Below are 26,643 nucleotides of genomic sequence, written 5' to 3' on the forward strand. Positions count from 1 at the left end.
TATGGTAGTAAACAATACATTGTATTCTAAAGCTGCTTTTTGTATCGTCTTATCAATTATTAACTCTTCTGCCACAAGAATGTAATGCATTTTAATTATCTGAATGTATATATATATATATATATATATATATATATATAAAATTAATCAGGACACCATGCAATTAATTCGCTAAAAAATTTAAATCGATTGACAGCCCTAATTTTTACATTCTTTTACCGTTACAGATTTTTTTTACAGTGTACCTCCCTACCCTAAACCTAACCGATAGTGTCATAAAAAGCAAATATGAGATGAAGAACACAACTGCCGAAGCAACCACGTCATTTTGTGGTGCTTCTGTGACTCACTTTAATTGGATCGGAACAGGCTTGTAAATGTAGTTGGTTATGACATGCAAACTTAAAAGTCATGCGCTATAGTAAAAGTGTTTAGATGTCACGAGATAGCATTGTGTGAGGAACAGGGCTAAAAGTAAGTGTTTATGAACTGATAATCTGCTTTTTTCTCGTGATTTGTCTGAAAGGGATTAAAATTAATTGTTGTCGTAGCGCTTCTAGTGTTCATTTCACAAGGAAACTGCCGCGATACGTACAACACGCCACGTTAAAATCATTTTGTAAAACTTTATGTATAGTAATGTGATTCTATGAGATCATGTTGAAAAATAGGGTTCATTTTCATTCATTTACATTTATTCATTTGGCAGACGCTTTTATCCAAAGCGACTTACAAAAGAGGAATACATTATAAGCTAATCATCTTAAGGAGACAGTGGTACGAAAAGTGCCATATAACAAAGTTTCACTAGCATCAGAATATTTATTTATTTTTAGTGACTGGTTAAGAGCTCATGGAAAAGATGTGTTTTTAGCCATTTTATTAAAGACAGAAAGTGAGTCAGCTTCACGGATGGAGTTTGAAAGGTCATTCCACCAATGTAGTTGGATGATACCGAAATTCGGGAAAGTGTTTTGGTGCCTCTTTGTGTTGGTACAATAAGGGACCATTCATTAGCTGACCGCAGGTTTCTGGTGGGCTTGTAGCTCTGCAGAAATGATTTAAGGTATGCTGGAGCAGACCCAGTGACTGTTCTGTATGCCAGCATCAGAGCCTTGAATTTGATACGTGCATCAACCAGCAGCCACTGAAGAGATCCAAGGAGTGGTGTAACATGCGCTCTCTTTGGGTCATTAAAGACCAGACGTGCTGCTGCATTCTGGATCATTTACAGGGGTCTAAATGCACTAGGGTTGCAACGGTATGAGATTTAAACGGTACGTTAACCATCTTAGAAAATATCACGGTTTCACGGTATACGCTACTAAACAATTTTAATATTATCAGTTACAATGACCCTCAAAGGGGTGAAAACAGAAGTTTTTTTGTTTACATTTACATTTTTACTTGTGTGCATTTGGCAGACACTTTTATCCAAAGCGACTTACAGAGCACTTATTACAGGGACAATCCTCCCAGAGCAACCTCCCAGAGCAACCTGCCTTGCTCAAGGACACAACGGTGGAGGCTGTGGGGATCGAATCGGCAACCTTCTGCTTAACAGTTTAGTGCTTTAGCCCACTACGCCACCACCAGTCCTTGTTTGTTTTGTTAATTAAGTAATGGTTAAGAAATTAAATAAATAGAATAAATAAGAAAGCTAACAGAATTATAATAATAAACAGAATTATAAACATGATAGAAAAAATTGCACGTAAATATAACATGTTATTTAACTAAATCATGTTACTTTACATGTTAGCATAGCATGTTAAATTACTACTAAATGAAAAATAAAATCAGCTGTGTGAGCTTTTAAAGTAATGTCCTATGATTATTAATAATTAACATATACTGTAGGTGTGCATCAGCTCAGCCAGACTGCTCCTGTCTGTACCTTTAACTCAGTGGTTCTCAGCTGGTTTTGCTCCATAGTAAAAACGTTACCTGTATTCAATGTATCCTGGGTCACATTTCCTTTTATGTTGCATAGTTTTGTTTGTGGTTTTCAAGTACAAGGACATGAATCAAGTGACATTTTTGTTGTTGACGTCAACAACAAAATCTACAGGATGTTTATCCCCCTTTTAACAATTGGAGAGCAAATTTACTTAGTCTCACTAGAATTGAAATTGGTCACATCGGTTTTGAGGTCTGCGCTCCGCAATATCGAGGGAAGCCTGGTTGTTGCACGCACGCACGCGTCAGAGAGAAGAGCAGATCGTGATTGTGAGCTGGTTCCGTTACACTTGTGAAAGTGCAGTTGAGAAGCCTTTAGCTGATTGCGAAATTATCATCAAATTTGCCTCGGCAGTCCTAAATAGGCTCTCGCTTGGGCGGCTGCCGAAATATCTTCAATGGGAAAACCATGGCATTGTTCTTTCCCTGCTGTCTCCGACCCAGTCCGAATAGACCTGTGACACACCAGTTGAGAAACACTGCTTTATCTCTCTCTCACACACACACACACACACACACACTCACTTATGTCAGACCCCCTCGCCTCGATTCTCTCTGACATTTTCTCGGCTGCATGTGTGTTTGTGACGCAAGTTGACGAGTCTGACAGGCAGTCCAGGAGGAGTGGTGATGCGCACGCGCAGGTGAGATTCTCCTTCCTGTTGCATTTTTTTCTCAGTACCGTTGATAAGCAAATGTACGTGGTATGATAACCATACATTTTCATACCATGAAACCGGTATACCACTGCAACCCTAAATTGCACTTGCAGGGAGGCCTGCAATGAGAGCGTTACAGTAGTCCAGTCTAATTATGACAAGTGATTGAACATGATGGTGTGTCTTATCTGTTATAAGAGGTGTGGTGTGATAAGGGTCTTATCTTCCTGACAGTGTAGATTGTAAATCTTCATGATCGTGCTGTCTTTGTGATGTGGTCTGTGCAATTTAGTTGGTTATCGATGGTTGCCGTTTTGGAAGGCATTACTGCAGTTGAACCCAGCTGCACGGTGATGTTGTGTTCAACAGCAGAGTTGGCTGGAAAGACAAGGGGTTCAGTCTTGGCTGGGTTAAGTGGCAGGTGGTGTTCCTTCATCCAGGCCGAGATGTCTGCCAAACTGTATTCAAATGAATAATTAATAAAACAATTTTGTTTGTTTTTCTTTGGAATGTGAGATGAAATATATCTCACACATCACTACTTTCGGAAGATTTTCCCTAATATGAAAGTAAGCAAAAGAGTTTGATGCAGAAAGAGTGCTGTTTTAAAGCAGTGTTTATTGCAAACATTCCCAGAACAACTCGCTTTAGCATAACACTCACTGAATATTGAAATGAAGTGAGGTCAGTGGAAATGTGGCTATTGTAAAGGTAAACATGAGGAAATGAACGTGCAAACTTCAATCACACAGAGTGCCGCGGCTGTCATAGACACACACACACACACACACACACACACACACACACGCAGCGTACAGGTGCAGCTGAATCAAAGCAGCAGGTTTGTGAATTGAAGTGGATACAGCTGATGTCTTTGTGTCGGCTGCCATTCTGAAAGGTGTTTTCTCTCCGAACAGCATCAGCGTTTACATCTCAAACTGTAAACTTATTATGACCTGTGTGCAACACTTTTCGATGTTTCTTGTTGCATAGTTAATTTTATTACATTTATATATAATACATTCATTTTTTCCTTCATCTTGATTTCTTTCTAAATCATTAATGATCTAAGTGTTTGCTTTTATTTGAGAGTATACTTCAAGCTGTTTATCTTTCAAGAGCCTTCAGGATTTCTATCCAGGCTCTGTGTTTTTGTGACAGGTTATGTGTGTGTCTGGCCTCAAACAAAAGAGTGCAGGCCACAGGAAGTGAGGGTTGCCTAGGTGACGAAGGATGACCTTGGTTAATTAACAGAGTACATATCTCTTTTTGTCTGGAATAGTGTTGTCATGATACCAAAATGTCAGTAGTACTGATACCATTGAAATTTCACGGTTCTCAATACCAAGTTCAACCACAGCAAAAATATACTAATATGGTAATCTGCTATTAAACACACTCATGTAGCTTAAAGTTAAATTTCAATATAAATATTACATTAAAAGTAATGCATGTTTTCTTCAAGCCTTTCTCAATTGAGTATGCATTGCTTAAGTGTTTTTAAGTGGGCCCTACAGATTTCAATCTGTTTTATATTTTCCCAAATCCTTTTTTTCCTTTTTTCTAGAATTCCATGTTTTAAAATTTCATTTAAGTTCCTCATCCAAATGGTGTCTAATCAAATTCTTTAAACTTGTAAAAAATAGAACAATTGCATTTTAACAACTTTTGATTCAGTACAACCGCAATGTTGTTAGTGATTCATTTTATTATTATTATTATTATCATTATTATTTATTAATATTAATATAATGAATATTACATTTTACTATACAGTTGTAATATATTTCTGTTTCAATTTCTTCAATTTTAGGCATCTAGCTTTTATTTTGAATCGTGTTTTTATTTTGACGTGTGGTTTGACGGAAGCTTCACTTTCTTATCTTGACGGATAAACATTTCGCTACGTGTCCCGGATGTAAAAGCGCAAATTCTGTGGTTTAATTATATAAATATTACATGTGCTTCATAGTGGATTAGTGCAATGATTCTCAATGTCAGTGGAGAACACACATTCATTTAAAGCTCATGCAGCTCATACATACGAATATTGCAGCATTTCACATTTTAATAATCACACAAGGACATATCATGATTTAAAATTGATTGTGCATTTCAGTGTAAAAGTAGTAACAGAGCTTACAGAGCTTTTTGGAACTAGGTTTACTGGCAAAAATATTTGTATATAGTTGCAGATAGGCTCATCATTTCAAAATAAGAGTGTTTCTGGCTTGTTTATACTTAAAACAAATACTTTTATCTTTGCCGCCATAGTAAAGAAAGAATACGATTTTTTTTTGACATCGTATAAATCGATTTTAAAAACTATCAGCCGATTATTTGGTTATCCAGAACATTAGTAAGCAATATCGGCAAATCCACTATCGGTTGACCTCTAATATATAAACATGCATCGTCATTCACCAAACTTTCTTTTGCAGCGTAATTTTTGTTTCCCGTGTTTTATATACGTTTGAAGAGTGCAAAGTCTAGTGTGACCCCATCTTAAGTCATTAGACTTCCGATTTTGCTTGCCAGATTTATAAAAATGGGCAACCATAACACCCTAGCATCAAACCAGTGGGTTTTGCAAGGTCAAGCACCATTCACAACAAATTTTCTTCAGAAAAAACTAAAACATCTAGTTATAATTTCCTCTCCGGAATGCCCAATGAGATACAGAGAGTGTACAATCAAATCCTGGGTAAATTGAATGTGTTTAGGATTTTATTTGTGTGCAGTAATAACAGACAGGCAAGGTAATGCAATGAATGCCATCGAGAGCCTTGCTCATTTACAGCGTTCATTGATCGAGAGATGAGAAGATAGAATGGGAAGTAGTCAAAGGATGAGGATTCACAAATGCAGATGTTCATTTTTTCAATTGAAAATGAAAGACTCTTTATAGAAAGACCCATCATGCATCTCCCTCGGGGCCTCTTCTGTCTAAAGGGTCGATATTTGTCCTTCAGCAGGATGGTTGAAATTGAGTCATGTTTTTGTTGAATGGTTGAGTAGACTCGTGTGTGTGTGTGTGTGTGTGTGTGTGTGGCGTGTGCTGTGATCAGTTTCAGGTTGAGTGAGGAGGCACCGGTTCTTAAATCACTGGAGCGAGATGCGTCTCGGGGAGTGTGTCTCAGCGTGGGGCTGGAAGTCTGTTTGTGTCTCTTTCTTGACTCGAAATCTGCCACGGCTGTGATTGAGAAAGACTATCAGCCCTGCTTAGAGTACACTCTTTCAAATTCTGACTTTTTAAAACCCAAAAGGACAAAACACAGTATAAATAAGTATTAACTGATACGTCAGATTGATCTCACTATGAATTCGGCGACAGTAGTTTGAAAGTTCCCCCGCTGAAATCGGTCTGTGATTACCGAAATTCTAAGCACTGCTTCCAGTCGCCAATGCTGGAAGTTTTGTTGAAAATATGGGCACATGTGACTGCATATTTTATTATATGACCTAAACCTAACCATCAGTTTTTACATCAGTGATTATTTGAGCGCGACTACTTCCTGGTTTCCACGGAACCAGAACCTGTAGCACCACAGGAAAAGATAAACGCATGTGAATTAATGCAAAAAAGTCAGATGGAAGATGGCAGTTAAGGCCAAAACTCTAAGCAAGTACGTGAATGTAGACGAATCTTGCAACGCAAGCTCGATTTCACGCGTTGTTGCATTCTGAAATGTTTCCGAGCACAATTCGTAGCACAACGCTTTGCATTCTTGGCATTGCCCTAAGGAGAGAAATTGTGAGATTAGTATGAACTTTCCACTTCTATGGTGAATTTAGTCTTTCTAGTCAACTACTATCATGGCGGAGCAACAGTTGGAAGGGAATATTGCTTAGTAAGTCAGTTATAGTCAATATATTTATAGCACCTTACCTGAATAATAACACATCCAGTTTAATGGCTCAGACGTTTGAAGGTAACTCTGTCGCCCCCTTGAGTACTAAGGTTAGTTCCTGCCATGGTAACGCAAGAATGCATGTTAAGCATGTTCAACTAGGCCGCGCATTGGCAATGCGGTGGCCAAGCGCTCGCATCTGCATACTCCATATAATACCAGAGTATTGTGGAAGTTTGCCAAGGCATTGTAGTACAGTTGCTGAGGTGTTCTGAGTCTTGTTTGGCTTACGTTTTTGTTTAACTTTTTGCCATTTTGCCAATGGGTGAAAATCGCTTAAAGTAATAACATGCCTTTCCTCAACAAGCCACATGATTTGAGGTGGTAAATCGAATGTATTTAATGTCATAACATTTTATCAAAAGAAACAGCAATATGGTTATCCATTTATGTTTTACCACCTGTATGTGTGGTTTAAGCTGCTTGTAATTCTGTGTCATTAAAGTGCTATCCCTTCAATACCCAGAAGCATCAAGCTGATAAGAGCATCATTCAATATTAAAATATCCCCCTCTAGTGGTTGACATCATGATGTCAGTTGACCAATGGCTTGTAAGTGAGCTCTGTCTCTCTCTGTGCAGGTTCAAGGGGGCGTTATGCCCAGTGGAGGATTGTGGGGGCTGTAGTTTCCTCTTGCACAGTGAACAGCACACAAGGAGAAGAAAGCTGAAATGGCTTTGATTGACAAACACAAGGTCAAACGTCAAAGACTCGACAGAATTTGTGAGGGTAAGAAAACTCGAAATGTCCCTTACCAAAAAGTACTGTGGCCATACCATGCTACCATGACTGTGCTATATTGTAATACCATGGTGCAACGTTACCAGTTTAATCTTTTGATAATGCATAGATGCTTAATATTATTTTTGTATACAGATATATCCATGTCCATATACATGTCCAAAAAACAACACAGAATATGGAATTAACATAGTACATTTCCACAAACCATGATAATAACATACTACTTCTGTACTGTAGTCGCAAACCCATTGTGATACCATGTTACTTTTTGGTATTTTTATGTTACTCTTTCTTTCTAAGCACTATGGAGTGCTGTTCCTCATTAAATTTTGTTGGGCTAAATATATGTGTGTATTTGTGTGTGTGCATGTGTGATAGATTATGTCATCTGGGGTTTCCTGGGAAAGTTTTTCCAGCTTCCCAAATGTTCTCATTGGTCCCATTTGAAAGTCATCAGAGGCAGATTACATGCCAAAAGAGTAACTGGTGAAGCTAATGCACATTTACTCTGAAACACAACCTAAACATCCACTGAAGCTGACATCAGTCATCATGATGCAATATTCCTCTAATGGAGCGAGAACTTACTGAAATTACTGTTTAAAATCCAATATGCACAAGCACATACACACCGACACACACATGCAATCATTTGTAATCCCCAAATGCTGGGAAAGTTTTCCATCCATTCCTCGGAAAGACCATGGTTTGGCATCTCTAGGCTTCCTGATATAATAAGCATATAAAAGTTTGCATTTGGCTCGAGAACTCCCTCGCTGGGGCTTCTGAATGTGGTCTGATCTGGCAGCCTTGCGTTTTCTTCTTGCTCATCAATTAAGCCCACAATTAGGAAACCGAGGAGGGGAAATGTGCCTCCAGGGATGTTGTAAACTACACTGTGTACAAAGAGGGAAGGCCAGAGAGTCATTAGGTTGTAGGTCTGACAGGGCGTTGTTTTGTAAAATGTGAGAAATGGCCTATAGATGCTGGAAATATTGTGCATCTATCAGAAGAATAGAGCTGATAGGGACTAGAGGCCCAGATATATTTCTGGAGAAGTTCTTTTTCGTTGCTTGTTAAGGGGTTTAAAAAGACGTTCTAAACAGCTGAGCAACGGTATACTGCTTGCGAACATTCAGATAACCACCACACCATTTTAATATGAGGACGCTACATGTAAAACCTTAAAAATGTGTTATCAATGAATGTGTTATTTATGCCTCGTTCTATTAGTAGAATTCACATATGGTCAGTAAAAGAAGCTGTTTTAACCACTCGATGATGGTTTAAAGTAATATATATGCAGTAGAAAATGCTTAATGTGTATTGTTTACATTTTGAATTCATGATGCTAATGTGCTAGCATGCTATATGCGGCCATAATATGCACCGATTACACTCTGTTGTTGTAATTTATGATGACACTGCAAAGATGGATGTTAAAAGAGTGTTAATGTTCAGAATACAGACTAAAGAATGGTAATAGAGGCATATCTTCCTTTGGGCAGATGTGTGAATGGCCTTTGCTGCAGATGGCACATGAGTGAATGGGCACTTGAGAGTATTTGATTAGATTTGATTCCTCTTTCTTTTTTTTCTTTTTTTTTACTTTTTTATTTGTAGACCACATGACATGGTCTTGCACGCCAGTGTGTTTGTGTTGAATACTGACTGAAAAATTTAAAAGTGGTTGGTTGAGCTTCAGGTCACACCTACTGATTACATTGACCAATGGCTGTAAGAAAGTGAAGGTTAAGTAGCCGGTAAGAATTTTGCTTAAAAGTTCGCCCAGGCGAGCTGTTTCGAACAACCGAAGCGAACGCAAAAACAACTTCTTTTTGGCCAGATTTTGTTGTAAATGACGTCACACCCATTCTTCGATGTTGTATGAAGTATATCTGGGCCTTAAGTTTGACTATTGTCTGTCTTCATGCACAATACATGCACTGCATGTAGCTTTTAATGTGTTATGATTGCTTCATGTTACATTCCTTTTGTAATATTAGTTTTGCAGTTTGATTTGAGAGGGTAATGTCTAAAAGGAATATTCCAGGTTCAATACAAGTTAAGCACTATATAAAGCAGTTCAATGGAAAGGAGGAGGCGAGAACCGGCCTGGCGATAAAAACAATATTTTAATGATTATCTTAAACAAAAGACACAAACACACACATGACGGACATGTCCGTAAACGATCTCTCTCTCATCGCACCACCATCCGCAGTCGGCCTTTATCCCTCTCGGAGGCTTAATTAGCCTGATAAGGGACCGGGTGTGTATAATCACGACCCGGCACCGCCCTCCACCCCGTCACATCCTCCGCCCTGTCAAATTCCTCCCCGTTCTCTCAGGCAGGGGAGTCCCCGGCATGATGTACACCCCCCCTTTCCCTGGGAGAGGGCGTGCCCTAAGCCCCATCTGCCGGCAGGTCATCCCCATCTACCTGGTTGAGGGAGGGGACAAGGGGAGGGAAACAGAAATATAAAAAATGGGGAGGGGGGGTACTTTCTGTAACAGAGTAGTACCCCCCCCAAAAGAAATTTAAACGAGAGGGAAAAGGCCAACGCTGATCGGCAGTTAGAGTGAGAGAGGAGAGATAGATAAAAAATTGGGATTCTCCCACTCCAGGCGGTCGGCAGCGAGCCCCTCCCCGCTCGCGGTTGGCAGTCTCGGACCCCGCCGCGTTTCAGCGGTGACCGCTCCAGGCGGTCGGTTAGGAGCCCCTTCTCCCCTCGCGGTCGGCGGCCATTCCTCTGCTTCCAGGCGGCCGGGCTCCTTCGTCCCCCTGCAGCCGGCCGTGGCTGCTCCGTTGGGGGTGGATGGTAGCGTGTATCCCTCCTCCTTCCCGGATTTCGGCACCAGTGTTAAGGGATTTAGAGGAAAGGAGGAGGTGAGAATCAGCCTGGCGATATAATCAATATTTGAATGATTAACTTAAACAAAAGACAAACACACACACACAACGGACATGTCCGTAAACGATCTCTCTCCTTGCACCACCATCCGCAATCGGCCTTTATCCCTCTCGGAGGCTTAATTAGCCTGATAAGGGACCGGGTGTGTATAATCACGACCTGGCCCCGCCCTCCTCCCTGTCACAGTTGATTACCACAGAAAATAAATTAGACTTGTTCCTCAGTTTTAAGAAATTGGAGAGTAAAATGTTTTGGCAACTAAACAAGGTTTAGTTTGAGGGTTTCAGACAGAAAGGTGATAAAGTACTTAAATATATTTTTCCTCTAAAAATGTGTTTAATTTTTAGCAATGTCGGTACTGTTTTAAGTGAATTAGATTCTAATTATTTGTCTCTGTAATTCTTGCATTTGGATTTTACTGTGTGTTTTTATTTTTGTGCGTATCATGCAGAAGTTACAGGATTTAAAAGCTTTTACACAGTCAAGGTCAGGAGGTGATTTTATCACAGTAGTCTTGTGTTAACAAGTAACATGTAAGTCTTTATTGCAAGTTTTTTTTTTAAAACCTTTTAATCCTAAAGACCCCAAATATGATATGCAAATATGCAAATTTCCCCCCTCCTAAAATATAGAAAGGTCGGTATATATTTTCATGTATAAAGATTCATTTAAACTGTGTGAGGAAAACAGTATGATATTATAAGGATGATTTTAATAATTGGCTGGATATAAAATATTATCTGGAAAATATTTAATAAACTTTGTATTGTTGACAGCATATATTTTTCGCCCTAACATTTAAATAATGTTAAATGTATAAACCAGAAAAGAAACATTTCAACTAAACTGAAATGGCAAAATTTTTTATTGACATTTTTGAACCCTGTTTTTTCCTTTCCACGGGCTGCAAAAATTTTCGCAATAAAATCGTGACATGGCATGAGCATGATCAATTTCTAAATTGACACAAACTGCAAATGTATTTGTTTTTACTCCGAATTCTGTTTAACTGCTCTTCTGATTGGTGCACATCTTTTGCACACTGTGGAGATCTTGTCAATTAGAACGCAGTGCACAAAAAAGATCGTGAAAGTGAATAAAAAAAGTCACATGGTAATAAACAACGCTTTCATTTTATCCTAAAATTAAATCTTTTCTTTTCATACACTGAAATTTTTATTTATGCAACAACAAAAAAAATGTCCTACTGATATGTGTTTTTGAAACCTGAAATGCAGTTTTGTATATGAAATGTGTGAATAATGAAAAACATTTACCAAAATCCCAATCGCAACGGGTAAAGATGGGCGATTATATTAACTTAAAATAACTGGAAAACACACACACACAGTCTCTCGCGAACTGGTGCCCCCGGCTCGTCTTTATCCCCCTCCCGGCTGATTAAGTGACTCGGTGCCAGCTACGCACCCATACGGGCCCATGCCCTCCTCAACCTTGTTTTTGTGCAAATGATGATGTCATCATGCTTAAATCAGCATAAACGCATGCGCAAGTCATTTCACTTCCTGAACAAGTGCGGACCCGATTACAGGTTGCTTTCTAACTCATGCGGACCGCTCCACAGTTCCAGTGCAACCGAACTCAGACCACCGCCTACAGGTAGTCTCGGGTTCAGTACTGGTCCGCTCCCTGGTCCGCAAAACCGCTTTCACATTACCAACTTTTCATGCGAACCGTGATCTGTTTCATACTAAACTGCCAGTGTGAAAGCCCCCTTAAAGTTTATTTTCTTGCCCATTGTCAGGGTTGGAGTGTAACGGAATATGTAACAATATTTGTATATTACATATAAGAAATTTGTAACTGTATTCCACTACAGTTACAATTTAAATCATTGGTAATCCGAATTCAGTTACATTCAAAAAGTATTTTGATTACTGAAGAGATTACTTTACATTTTACTGTCATTTATCATACATATAAATTATGTGATCCAAAGAGTGTTTGAACAGCGGTGAAACGCTTCCTTAAGATATCAGAAATAGAACTAAACCTTGTGTAAATTATGTGAACATTTAGCTTTGTGCTAAGCTAACATGCTATTTCTAGCCATTTTACATGCACCTGTTACCAGAAACGATCATATTTTTTAGCAAGACAATCCACATTAGATACAAAAAAAAATTTCTCTAGTAAGACCTTTGATATTAAGGCCAAAATTGTATTCTTGAGGAGAATTCGTTTATTGTTTTTCTGCAAAAAATATAAAATAAATCCTTAAAACAAGATCAATTTGCTTTATCTTTTGTTTTTGTTTTTTAGAAGCAACACTGCATAAGATACATGTTATTTAACATGTGTATTTTGTCTTACTGTACTGGCAGATATTTATTTAGCCAAAACAAGTAAAAAAAAAAAAAAGGGCTGAAGTAATCCAAAGTATTCAGATTTTGTTAACGACCTTAAATAATCTAAAAGAATGTGTTATAAATGACATTTTACAGCATGTTCTGTAATATGTTGTGGAATACATTTTAAAAGTAACCCTTAAAACCCTGCCCACTGTATATGCCACTGTAACCACAACTCTTTTTAAATTGATGGATGTGTTGAAATTATTTTCTGTGGTAACTGACATTATGCCACACATTACTACAACACTGTAGTCTGATATGACCACAGTCATCACATCTGAAGCCACTGGCTCGTTATTTTCTTGACTTTTTTTTTCAGCATTAGAATAGAGTTCTGTCATGTCTATGCCTCTATAATTAAGACATGTCAAGTCTTCTCTCTCTTGAAAAGAGCCTTATTACAGTGATAGTGATGGGCTTCTACCAGAAATTCTGCTACTAGAAGTGAGAAATCAAGAGAAGAAAAATAACTAATACGAGGAGTGTAAGTTGTGAATGTGTTAGAGTGAGATGTTTGCATAGGAATCTGAGGTTGTGACACCCTTGATAGTAACAGTTCAATAGTAGAACAAACAGCTCACTGAAGTGGTTTTACAATTGCACTTCAAAGTTTTGCAGAATGATTGTGTTGTCTATGTGTGTGTATCCACAATAGGTTGGTTTGCTACAGAGAAGAACAGAGATAAGAAAGCTGTGTTGATGTTTGTAGTGATAATGCAAGATTATAGTCTTGACCACTTTTTTGTAGTGGTAATTATTAATACCATCAAAAGCTGGTTTTAGTTGTATTTTCCAATTGGGACAAAATGCGAATAGTTGGATAAATTGTCTGCCACAACCTATATGCAACTCTGTTGGTTTAAAAGTTAAATATATATTCACAGCTTCAAATACAAAATTAAGAACTCCCAGTTGAGCAAGAGAGGGGAAAAATGAGATAAGGCAATGTTTTATTCCAACGCGTTCTGTTTTAATTACATCATATCCCCTTTTTATGAATTTGTATTCCCTTAAAGAACTCTCATTTTAGTAGTCATGTATAAAATTGCTAACACATGTATTCCCAGATAGGGAGGAAGAAGCTTGCCGAAGCCAAACGTCCCAGAGGGTTTCGTATTAGATTAGTCGCAGTCTCTCGGGCACAAAGGATTTATAAAACTCTCTCTCTTCCTTTGTTTCTTTTTCTGTCTCTCTTTCTTTTGTTCCTGAAAGTTCTGCTAAAGGAAAACTAAAGAGACATTTGTCATGTCACTGCATTCCTTGATTTTCCATTGTGATGCAACAGTCCTGGTGGATGCTTTTTTCTTATTGTGTAATATTTATTAAATGCAATGTAATCCTCCCTTTTTGTGTGTGTTAGAGAGAAAGTTAGAAAGATAAAGATAGAGATCTGATTTCATTTGGCTGTATCCACCCTTCTTTAACGTTCTGTTTCAATACTTAGTAAGTCTTTTAAGGCAAAATAGACACACTACCAATGTGTACATTTGATTATAAATATATTTCAGTTGATGCTAAAAAGTCAAACTAAATTTTGCAATGTAGCGGCTGCCTATTTAGAGTGTCCAGTACAGTCATTGACATTTGATTTCATTCCTTTAGAAGATAGCTTCCTATGTAAGCAGTAGACAGAGAGGCAGCTCACTAGGTTTGGAAACAGAGCCTATATTTTATGTCATTTTTAAGGATGTGGTTAATTGCTAACTTAAGTTCTCCTCTACACCCAAACTACACATATGAACTCTGTTAATTAATGAGCAACGAGGGAAAAACTTTGGCAGTGTTAGTCTGGCAGACAAGGCAACCATACTGGCGCTCATTTGCAATCCAGACATTCTGACATGTATAGGCATAGATAAGAAAGGGTACTTTGAAGAACAAGATTCAAGCCAATGTGAAATTTAGGCCATATCTGTATTACAGGCATCAACGAGTGTTTTATAAAAGTGAAAGGAATAACCAGGGCACAGTGCTAGGACTTCACTTTGACACTACACTAAGCTGTATCAAAATACAGCATGTATAAAATGCTGCATGCATACAGTGACAATGTATAGTAGTCAACGAATGCCCTATTAATTTTATTTTAAGACCTCTCTCTCCCTCCCTCCCTCTTCATCTTTCTCTTTGGTGTTTGTGGGGATCAGAAAGGATTTGGGTGGAGTGCTTCAGTGGCAGGTGGGAAAAATCTGTTCGCAACAAAAAGCTTTTCCCAAACCGAAAACCCAATATTCAACCGTTAAAGGGATAGTTCACCCAAATATAAAAGTGCTTTTCATCAGATGTATTATTTATTAGATGTCCCATATTTCTCCTTTCACCCCCTGGGGGTTTTATAATGTAAACTTAAACGCATTTCCATGGTTTCTCAGTGGGGAACAGCAAAACATGGTTTGGTGAATTCTTTATGTAGAATTAATGTCTTAAGTCTTATTGGACGGCTGAGCCATTGTTTAAAATAAAGATACACAAGGAGGTTTATTGATACAAGTTGTAATTTTTACTGAAAGAGGTATTTAGTTTGTTTGCACTGGATTGGTTGTGTTAGTTATGTAGTTGGTAGTATTTATTGTTTTTGTGAACCATATGCTTCCTGAGGTTTTGTGACCTCACTGTTGTTGAGGGTATTTAGATGAGTTAGTGGTTCAAATAGCTGTGTTTGTGTGGGTGTCAGGTCATAAGTGGTGATGGTAGATCAGCAGTTGCGTGGCTCTGTGGGCATTGCTGGCCCATCATGGGATTATTGTTCAATCAGGATTTGACTTATTCTGACAGTATAGCATGATTTTGTACTGCTGCATTAGATCTGTATTAGTTTCACTGGCCTGCCTCTCTGGCACGCCTCTTGGGGTCCCGCAAAGATGTCCTGCTCAATGCCACCTGGCCAGACTTTTGAAAGAAGCACAGACCACCTTAAGCATTGGAACCAGGTAAGCGAGTCCGTGGCAGCATGTGTTCCTGTCCTAAGGGATTTAATTGTTTTTTATTATCAACATGGATTCACTTGGTGTCTATTTGCATGTGACGTCACAAGAGGGGACATAGGATTTAATATGGCTTTATTTGCTCTGTAATCCCTCATAGCAATCTGAGCGAGTAAAATGTTCAGAGTTGGAGCGGATCAGCTTCTCTGGATTATCACAAGCCCCCGCGTCCCTGCACCAACCCTCCCCTTGTGAAAAAAAATCCCTTCCTGTCTGTTTTCTCTCTTTTTATTTCCCTCTGTCTGTTCACGGTTGTCACTTTGCATTGCTACAATGGAGTAGTCAGACAAGCTTCACCTACCGATGTTATTTGTGAGAGCATTTGGTGTCCTCTTTCCTACCTCCATCACCACCAGCAGTGTTCCCCACATTAATTATTCACCACTTGCCAAGCAAGAGCAGCCATTTGATAGCAGACCTTGCTACTGTGAAAGAGACGGGAGGCAAAAATTACAGCTGAACCTCAGGTGAAAACTGATATCTTCTGTTTAATCTTTTTTTTTTCACTCTCCTTCCTCTAACCACTTGACATCAGCCTGCAACTAGAAACCTAAAGAAAAAACTCTTGCTTTTTCCCCTCTGAGTAAGGTGTATTTGTTCCTCATGTTGATCTCCAGTAAGCAGTTGCCAATTGGTCGCTCCCAGAGCTGGGACACGCTGGGTGGAAATGAGGGTAATTGGGAACGTAGTGAAAATGTTTACGAGCAGCAGGCCCGGATGGCTGGTCGACGGAACTCCCTGAGCTATGGAGGGGATGCAGGTAGGGGATGGTACGAGCATACTACTGGAGTTCGTCCTCCTGACCTGGATTTAAAACGGGAGCCAGAGTCCTATCAGGAACCTCTTTACAATCAAAGCTATTTGGATCGTCCAGACCCTCGTAACATAAGAAAAAACTCTGTTCCGGAGTTGAACAGCCATTATGACCGGCCGCATATAGCTCACCGTGGTTCCCTGCCACGCCACGACTATTATCAGCAAGACCCAGGCATGCCACCCAGGCCATCAGAAGGCTACTATCGTGGAGAGCAGCCTCATCCCCTCAATAGATCATCTTCACATTATGGAATGATGGCAGGTCCTCGGCAACTTTGGGAACTGAGCTCAGGGGGTAGGCCAGGTTCTGCTGCCCCAACTCCTTTCATTCCTCCTCCTCCCCCACCTCTGACGTCTCATGATATGGGTCATATTTACAGGGAACCATCCCTACCTGGGCCTCCAGCTGTTACTCCTGGTGCCAAAATGATGCAGGATGGTCAGCACATTCCAAGCCGAGCACCATCTCCAGCTCGTTATGTAACGGAACCAAATTCTCCTCGTTATGTTTCTGAGTCACCTAGCCATCTGGTGTACAGCAATGTCAATGGAAGACCGATTGATCCTCACCAGCCTACAGCAACATGTCTGGTGGTTGATCCAGCTGCTCAAGAAATGTATGGAACTGCCCGAGGTATGGTCATGCATCCGGAAAACCCCTCACCATACACCATACAGCAGCAACAGCAAGCCCAACAACAGGCTCAACAGCAAGTGCAGCAACAAGCACAGCAACAGTTGCAACAACAAATACAGCTGCAGCAAATACAGCCAGTGCAACAAATGCAGCAAGTTCAGCAAGTACAGCAAGTTCAGCCAGGGCAGCAAGTTCACGCAGGGCAGCAAATGCAGCAGGATCAGCAAGGACAGCAAATGCAGCCAGTTTATCAAGTACCACAAGTTCAGCAAGTACAGCAAGTTCCAAATGTTCAACCCCAAATCTACACCCCAGCTCCCCCTACAGCCCCTTCCCTAGTAACCACTCCAGTTGCAGCCACTATTCCTGCTCTGCTGCCACCTCAATTTCCTGCTCAGCCCCCTGTTCCTCCTCCCACTGCCCCTCAAACACAAGTAGCTCCTGTTGATCCCAGAAAGAATGCGGACCCTGAGTTTCTGGCATTGCTGAAAAAAGAAGGCCTCTCTGAGAGCACAATCTCTTCCCTGCTGCAGCAAGGCTTTGACTCTACTGCGATGTTGGCCGTTATGGAAGACAATGATGTGCGTTCAGTGGCCCCCAACTTGGGACAAGCACGAGTTCTGTCTCGTGTTGTTCTTACTTGCAAAAGACCACCTGAAATCCCTCCTGCTACTCCCCAGCATCCCAGTGCTCCGTTTCGGGGCAGATCCAACAGCTTTAGTCATCGCAGTGACATTTATGTGCACCAGCCACCACCCATGACTCCGGGCTTGGACTCCCAGTACATGCAGCCACCCTCTACCCTCATGCAGACTATCTCTCCAAGGATGGGTGAGAGCTACAGTCGTAGGCCCAGCAGTGCTCCCTCCCAGCAGCTTCTTGAGACCAGCGTGTATCCTGGAGCCAGGTCTGCAGGAGCTTACAGTGGGGCTATAGTTCCAGTCCAAACACGCCCATTGTCAGCCTACACTCCACATGCTGGCTTACCTATGCCACCTATGGCTGCAGTGTCCCAACAAGTAGCCATTCCATTACATCTATCAGGAATACCGCCACATATGCCACAACATTTGCCAGCACTACCTGCAGCTCCCCAACCAATGACCATGCCTGCTTTGGCACCCCAGCAGGCTCCAAAGGCATACACCACCAACTACACCGTACCAATGGAGCTGATGAAGAGGGATCGGAGCTTGGCCACAATGTCGCCCATGCCTAGTCCCCACTTAAGCCCTCAAGTAATGAGAAAGGGTGGTTTTGTGTCCTCAGATGGTGCCCTAGTACCTGTGGGGGGTGCCATTCCAGGCTCAAACCTGAGTCTGGCTAATCAGAAGCACAGCCGTCGTACAGGACCTCCGGTCATTGTCTCCACTATGGCTTCACCAGACACAAGTAAATCAAAGCCCCTTTACCTTCTTCATGTTCTCCTTTCTTCCCCTGCTCCACCCCTCTCTGGTGCTTCAGCTTTTAAGTGTCTGTCTTTGAGCATGTGTGTGAATCAAATAATTGTACTTTTAACTGATTCAGAAAACATTATTCCCTTTGAACTTCACTTGTAGAGGTACTACTTCGAGAAACCATCTCCTTTGAAGAATAAACAATGCTATTTTGTTGTTCAAAAGTAATGAATTGAGTTGCTAATGATGTTCTAGACTTGTCCACGTAGTACTGAGCTATCATCACTGTACCTTCCTTGTCTAATGTTGAGCGTTGCAAATTTCAACGTATTTACTTTATTATGCGTTATTTTTTCAGATGTGTTGAAAGCTCACATTATTAAACTGTAGTTTAGCTTTGTTTTGTGGCAGCTGAGGTACAGCCCTCAGGTTGTACTTAAAGGATATTTCACACAAAAATGAAAAATTCTGTTAGCATTATTTTGTTCCAAACCCTTTTTAATTTTTTTCTTCTTCTGTGGAACACCAAAAAAAGTCACCATTCAGTTTCATTGCATATTTTATTCCATACAGTGAAAGTGAATTGTTCCTGAGGCTGTTGTGCATAACATTTCTTTCTGTGTTCCATGGAAGAAAGTAAGTCAAATGGGATTGGAAAAACAAAAGGATGATTAAATGATGACAGAATTTTCCTTTTTGGTCAAACTATCCCTTTAAGTAAAGCTTTTTTGTATTTAAATATTTTAACTGGCCGCTTTGTGAATACTGAAAATTTGCAGTATGACTTTGAATGGTATGCTGGTTACTAGGAGGATTGTCTCTATTTGCTATTTCTTTTTATTGCAAAATGGCATACCACCTCAATGAGGGGCATAGAAAATTGTGCAAGTGTGTTTTTTAATTCTGTTGACTTGCTGTTCATTTGCCTTTTATGCTATTAGTCACTCACTTTTTTTTTTGACAATCTGCATTAGATTGCTTTACTATACATGTTTGGTATTAGACAAATCTAAATGGATTTGGGGTGGCATGTCTTATTTTATTTTTTATCGCTTGTCTATACTAGTTTGAACCTCTGTCACTACCTGTCTGTCGCGGCTGATCTATTTGAATAAGATACACTCTAATTTAAGTGTAGCCTGTTCGTTAGCGGTAGAGCCCCTTAATACATGTATGGTGTGACCTGTCACTTTAAGCTGTATATGAGAAAAATCTGAATGATGGAATGAGTCCGCACAGGTAGAAAGAGAACAAACGTGAACTTCAATGGACAGTTTAGATTATGAAAAATAAAACCCTCTACTAACAGGAAATTCCCATTGTGAGACATAATTGAGCATCTCGTTTGGCTAAGGGTTAAGGCCGTGTCAAAGAAAGAAATTATATTTGGATAAAAAAAAAAGACCCCTATTTTAGGACTGTTTTTTCCCCACTAGTTATAAAGAAGTACTTTATTACAATAATGAGAATCTAATGGAATATGCTTAATTGTCATTTGGCACAATGCAAAAAATCTTAATGGTCCTAAAATAGCCTTCATTTTCTTAATGTAAAATACATTTTCTTTTGATTCACCAAGGTTGTAGTATTCTAATGTAGCTCTTTATGCATGTTATGCAGACAGGAAAGTGTTACAGTGTCATATTTCAGGATTGTATGATCTCAACTGGTGATGCAGCTGGTGCAAGAGACCGTTTCCATCCTGCAGTGGGTGTATCTGACCATCAACCAATGACTGCACTGCGAGAGGGGCATTAGGGGTGTTTTACTCTGAACTTTAATGGAGATGCAATGTCAAACCCCAGGCAGGAAATTAAACAATACATTACCATAGTCTTGCTAATCAGATTGTGGTGATAGTAATCAAAGTGTATGGATATGATAGGACTGTCTCTTGGTTGAGAGATGGAGGGTTCCTATGCAGTATGGAAAAGTATGGAATTTGATTTGAGTAATTTCCAGGTCTGGATAAGTATGGAAAAATGAAAACAGAGTATGGAAAAATATCTGCATTTCCAGGTTATTACCCCAATTCTGTTTTCTAAAATATAAAATTGAGAATTTCCAAAAGTAAGTGTATCATACAAGCAGAGCGTTTTTCATGGCGTTTGGAGCAGGCAGCCAAAAGGTCGGTGCTAGACTGGATTTGCGGGAGGGTGGTCTGCTGTGATTGGTTGTTAACGTTATTAAAGGTAGCAATTGTAAGCCATATGCAAGGGCAAAATCATCATGTGGGTGGGGTAGCTAATGTAGGGATGACCAAAGAACTACTACAGTCTGCTAGCTGTGCAAGACAGAGATACCATGTATAAATTAATGTGGCAAAAAAAAGAGGCAGCACACACAACAAACACAGAAACTGAAGGTATTACAGGATGAGGTGGACCAACTCGAGATGAAGAGAAGAAAGCTTCAGACTAACATAAATGCACTTCTGACATCTGTACATGAACGTTGAAGCAGAAGCCACTGACAAGATCTCTGTGCTTGCAACATCAAATGCCCTTAGGAAAGCTGCAAAAGATAAAGAGCAAAAGCTAATGAAATATGACAAAGACATTGAAATGAAAGAAAATACTTTCTTGTACTGCCATGGCAGTACAGGTCACACCTGTGTGTGTGTGTGTGTGTGTGTGTGTGTGTGTGTGTGTGTGTGTGTGTGTGTGTGTGTGTGTGTGTGTGTGTGTGAGCGTGTATTTATCACTTTGTGGGGACCAAATGTCCCCATAAGGATAGTAAAACCCGAAATTTTTGACCTTGTGGGGACATTTTGTCGGTCCCCATGAGGAAAACAGCTTATAAATCATACTAAATTATGTTTTTTGAAAATGTAAAAATGCAGAAAGTTTTCTGTGAGGGTTAGGTTTAGGGGTAGGGTTAGGTTTAGGGAATAGAATATAAAGTTTGTACAGTATAAAAACCATTATGTCTATGGAAAGTCCCCATAAAACATGGAAACACAACATGTGTGTGTGTGTGTGTGTGTGTGTGTGTGTGTGTGTGTGTGTGTTCGTTCCTCTTCACAGTCCCACAGTGGTTCATACAGCACTTTGTAGTGCACTTTTGAGGATAAAAACAAGTCAATGGAACTTTTGTGACTGATGATTTTGTTCTTATGTATGTTAAGGTCTCAAAAGGCATTCTTTTAATGTAGGATTACTAATTATCATTTAATTTATAGTTAGTTTTTTAGACAGTGTTTACAAGTAAGTTTTATGCTTTATCTAACAGCCAATGAAGCAAAGTCAATGGACTTTAGTTCTCTTTTCTAGTTCCCTGGTGAATTGTACATGAACACCACTTCTGTTGCTATAGGAGTTGAAGGTTTACAGTTATTTAAATTACATGACAAAAACTGAAGAACATTGCACTGTTTAAGCATTGCAGTTATTTTTTAAGTGCTGCACATTGAACTTGTCTGGGTTTGGTATTAATTGATTTGTATGAGCTACAGTACATTCTTCAGACAATTATTTGGCAACATATAGCATACATAATCAAAATTTAACATACATGCTGACAGTTAGATTTTAAAACCATTTATCAGATGTTAAATGGGTCTGAAAAATCTACCTAGAAGTCTGGAAATTTGAGTCTGAAAAAGTATGGAATTTATAATTGGAAAATATGTAGGAAAACTGGAGATGGGAGAGAAATAAGCGATGATAAACATTATTAAAGGCTGTTTAGTGAGTTAGGTTTAGTGTTTGACTTTTATTAGAGTACAATGTTCTTCCGGCAGGTGATAAATCCCATTGATTTAACATTGGGAAGTGATCAGAATGTCAAACAGACTTGAGGGTGGGCTCTTTTGATGCAGGCTAGCATGCAGCCTGGTAACTGCCCATTTTTCAGCACCAGATCATTGTAGAGAAATGGTGGAGGGCTCCTTGACTAGGCTAGTATTGCACAATTAATTATCACCCTGGCATCTGCCTAGCAACCATCCAGAACACCCTAGCAACCACAATATTTCAACCAAATATGGGCACCAGAACATCGTAGAGACATGGGAGTGAGCACTTTGACTCAAGCTGTCAAGCAGCCTTTTAAATATCATCTGGGCCACTGCCTAGCAACCATCCAGTGCACCCTAGCAAACATAAAGAAACATCCATATCTCTGCACCAGAACATTGTTGAGACATGGGGGTGGGCTCTTTTGACTTTGGCTAGCGAGCAGCCTCTTTAGAATGACCCTGGCAACTTCCTAGCGCAGAGCACCCTTGCAACCATAGAGCAACACCCATATCTCTGCACTAGAACTTCTCTTTTGACTTGGGGCAGTGTACTGAGGCCCTTGATGGGACAGTGTGGTGAGGAGTTTTACCATGGCAAGCACAACTCTTTTTTTTTTTTTTTTTTGGTGGAAAATGTTAGACCTATCCAGTCTTTGTTTTGCTGTTTTGTGTCTTTTTTTTATAACTCAAGTGAAATACAATGATTGTGGTTGATCTACTATATAGTAGCTGTTGTAATACTGACAGAAAACATCACAATCTTTTAACCTCTCGTTTTACGACACACTCTTCCTCACTATCTCACTCTTTCTTTCTTTCTTTCCATTTTTCTTTTAAAGGCTTCCATTTCCCTTTTGTCTCTTATCTCTTTATTTTTCATTTCCAATTTGCCTCTGTTACACCTCTCTGTCTCTCTTGAGTTAACAGGTTTAGCTGGTTTTCGTTCCATGTAATGAAATCGCAATCCTATCTGACTCCAGATGTTTCAGGTTGGATAGTGTCAGAGTAGATTGCTCATGTTCTGGAAATCTGTGAAGCCACAGAAGCCAAGCAATCATCTACAGAATGTGAGGGATTCTGGTATGCACAACAAAGTCATTTGCATGTGGGTGATGGCTGTTTGTTTTGCCGGTAATTTTGTCTGCTAATGGACAGGCTGTGGACGCTGGGCATGCAGGATATTCCTTAATTGTGCGTTGCTAGGTGACCTGTTTTTGGTAGCAATGACTGCTCAGGTTTTTTTTTCATCAATAGAATTCAGAACATAATCGCTCTGTACCAAAAAGCTAGTGAGCTTCCTACGCAAAATCTGTAGGCAGAATTCTGTAGAACGTAAGGTGCTGTATAATGAGAGCCTCAGTCACCATTCACTTTTATTGCATCTTTATTTTTCTCCATACAATGAAAGTGAATGGTGACTGAAGCTAACATTTATCACTACATCTCCTTTTGTGTCCCAAAGAAGAAAGACTGTCATATAGTGTTTTTCTCAATATTTGCATGGGCTATGTATTTTTATGCTTTCAAAATGCTAACCTAAAACTAATGCTATTAAAATAGTATTGCACTCTAAGCTTAGCAAACATATGAACGTCAGTCTCTATTTGAAACAACTGTAAACTGATTTTCCTACATAGAGCGCTATTTGTGTGGCATGCATTGCTGCCTATATAGAACGTTCCAAATTAGTCACTTAAGAGGTTCCATCTCAGTTAGTGTCCTTTCTTAGAAGACAACTCCCTATGTAGGCAGTAGACAGCGGAGCAGCTTACTAGGTTTTGAAACGGAGCCAGTAATGTTCCTCAAGGTGTATATTTCTTTACGGTCTAATGCAATTTCAATGAACTAATTAAATATGTGCATGACTTAAAATAGCTTTCTTCTTCTTTGACAATATATGGTTATTCCGGAAAGCTCCCAAGACTAATTGCGTCCATATATGGGCATGTAGGGCCAACCCTGGCAGAAGTCCTTCCTTTCCAGTAAGAAGGGATTACGTAGCCATGGCGATGGATGTCTCTGTCAGACCACATGAAAGTGTCCCAGGTCAGGTGTTTTATGTGTGTGTGTCTGGTTGTTTATGTTTGTCGGTTTTAATGTATCAGATTGACTGTTCTGATTGGTATTTTCTATTGATTTTGATGCTTTTTGAAGCTAATGGAAAGACAGCTGAGGTGTTTAGAACGATCTGGCTGTACTTGGGGATAAGTCACCCGGGTCATGGATCAGTAGCGTTAAGAACATGTTAAGAAAGAACTTACAATAGTATGCTTTACTCTGGTCAGCCTATTTAGTTCTTGGCCATGATGTTTCTGTATAGTCATAAGTGTCTGTTAAAGTTGGAGAAAAAACGAGAGCTTGCAAGGCAACAAAAGAATAGTGCTAATGTTGTATGCTTTGATTCTTTGTAAATGAAATGCTGCATGCCATTGTCGTAACAATCAGTTTGCATCTAGTTTTGATAATTAACGCCATTTTTTTTTTTTTGCATTGTAATGGTGGCTATGTGATTGATGAAAAAGGCCAGTCCCAATACAGTATGCAAATAGATGAAAGAAGATCAGTTTGTGTTCATTATATGTGGAGGAAAACATTGTTCTAGTGTGGATGAGAGATGTAAATGTAGCAAAATGCATGGTCTTAATTTTCTTAAAAATTATTATGTTTAGAAAATTACAAATAAATGGCACACCTGAGGCTGAAATTGTCTACAAAGCAAAGTTTGAATTGAGTCTATGTTAAACGATTCAATTAAAGTACCATGTACGCTACCGTTCAAAAGTTTGGAATCACAAATGCATTTTTGTTAGTGAAAGAAATAGTTGCTTCTGTTCACTTAAGATGCATTAAATTTGTAAAAAATTATATTTTGCCAAAAACATTAGTAATATTGCAAATTATTATTCTTTTTTTGAAAGATTTATTAAACTGACTGCTAGAATGTCTAAGGTTTAAAGAATACAGTATTTATTTGAATAAAATTGTTTTTTTCTAACAGGCTAACATTATAATCACCTTTACTGTAATTCTTGATCAATTTAAAGCATCCTTGGTGAATAAAATGTTAATCTTCTTTCAAAACCATATATTCCAAAATAGTAACTCCAAACTTTTGAACTTTACAGTATAGCAATATTATTATATTATAATATATTTTTCTAAAAAATGCTTTTCTTTCACATGCAATTTAAGGCGGTCCACCTTGTAAAATATTTGCCATTGCTATATGCATACATCTGATTTTATTGAATTAAATGTCATCTTATAGCACACAAATATCTGCATTATATTGGCCACACTGCTGCTTTGTTTTCAGTAGCTTAGTCTGCATTTGATTGACCATTAGCCTTGACTAATATTTGTGTACTTTTGTCTTTATCTCTGTCATGAATGCTTTTGATGCATGTTATGGTGCTATAAATTATATTATAGTATAAATGATATACTATAAATTTCATAACCTTGACCAGTTATACTGGCATTGAACAAGGTTATTTACTGGTTACTTGAATTTTCGGATTTATCTAGTCTCAGAACGGCTTAACAAATGAATAGATGTTGTTTGATTGAAGCTATATAAAAGGATGGTAAGTCTCTCCTTAAGAGCGAAGAGAAGAAAATTAGCATAGAGTAGGTAAAACATTTTGAGGATACTCAAAACCAGATGCAGTTTTGTCCAATTTCTCCAGCTCAGCATATTCATTTACTGAGGTTTTACAAATGAAATAAGAGGGAGAAAAGAGAGAGAATGAAAGAAAAGAGATTAGAGAGGTAAAATCCACTAGCCATCTGTGCAGGGCCGAGCCCGGTGGGAAAGGAAGGGGGGATGGTGGGGTTCGGTTTTGCGGTCTCCATCAGAACATAATCCTGCAGAAATGAATGAATGCATGTACTGTAATCCCTGACTGCAGTAGCACAACTCATCTGACCTATCTCTGATGTAAAAAACACTGTTCCACATAGTTTATTTAAGCATTAAATGGATAGTTCACCAAAAATGAAAATTGTCATCATTAACTCTTCCCTTCCCAGGTGTGTGTCTCTCTGCTGCAGAACAAAAACAAAGATTTTCAGAAAAATATTTCAGCTCTGTAGGTCCATACAATGCAAGTGGATGGTTGCCAGAAGGTTCAATAAGCACAAAGGCAGCATATATGTAATCAAAAAGACTCCAGTGGTTAAATCCATGTTTTCTGAAGATATATGATAGGTCTGGGTGAGAAACAGATCAATATAAAATGTTTTTACTATAAATGTCCAATTTCACTTCCATAGTATTCTTTTGTTTTTGGCGATGTGCATTCTTTGTGCATATCGACACCTACTGGGTAGGGAGGAGATTTTATACTACTAAAGGACTTGATATTGATCTGGTTCTCACCCACACCTATCATATCACTTCTGAATACATGGATTTAAACACTGGAGTCTTACGGATTCTTCTTTTGCTCCCTTTATGTGCTTTTTTGAGTTTCAAAGTTTTGGACTCTTTTGACTTGCATTGTAT

The 26,643-nt window shown here is 39.1% G+C and overlaps 1 protein-coding gene across 5 annotated transcripts in view; it reads left to right on the forward strand.

Annotated features, from left to right (window-relative positions):
• The window catches only part of LOC127656978 (C-terminal-binding protein 2-like), an 81,457-nt gene that overhangs the window by 11,868 nt on the left and 42,946 nt on the right, over window positions 1-26,643 (forward strand). The window contains exon 2 of one of the 5 annotated variants that reach the window (XM_052145579.1): window positions 7,111-7,258. In XM_052145579.1, coding sequence (XP_052001539.1) covers window positions 7,201-7,258 — 58 coding nt within the window. In that variant the 5' untranslated portion in view covers window positions 7,111-7,200. Of the gene's footprint in view, window positions 1-7,110; window positions 7,259-16,125; window positions 18,393-24,132; window positions 24,183-26,643 lie in introns of those variants that run through there. The other 4 variants (XM_052145576.1, XM_052145578.1, XM_052145577.1 and 1 more) reach the window with 4 other exon arrangements.

This window comes from Xyrauchen texanus, chromosome 16, assembly GCF_025860055.1.
Source record: "Xyrauchen texanus isolate HMW12.3.18 chromosome 16, RBS_HiC_50CHRs, whole genome shotgun sequence".
In the NCBI taxonomy this organism is placed as follows: Eukaryota; Metazoa; Chordata; class Actinopteri; order Cypriniformes; family Catostomidae; genus Xyrauchen; species Xyrauchen texanus.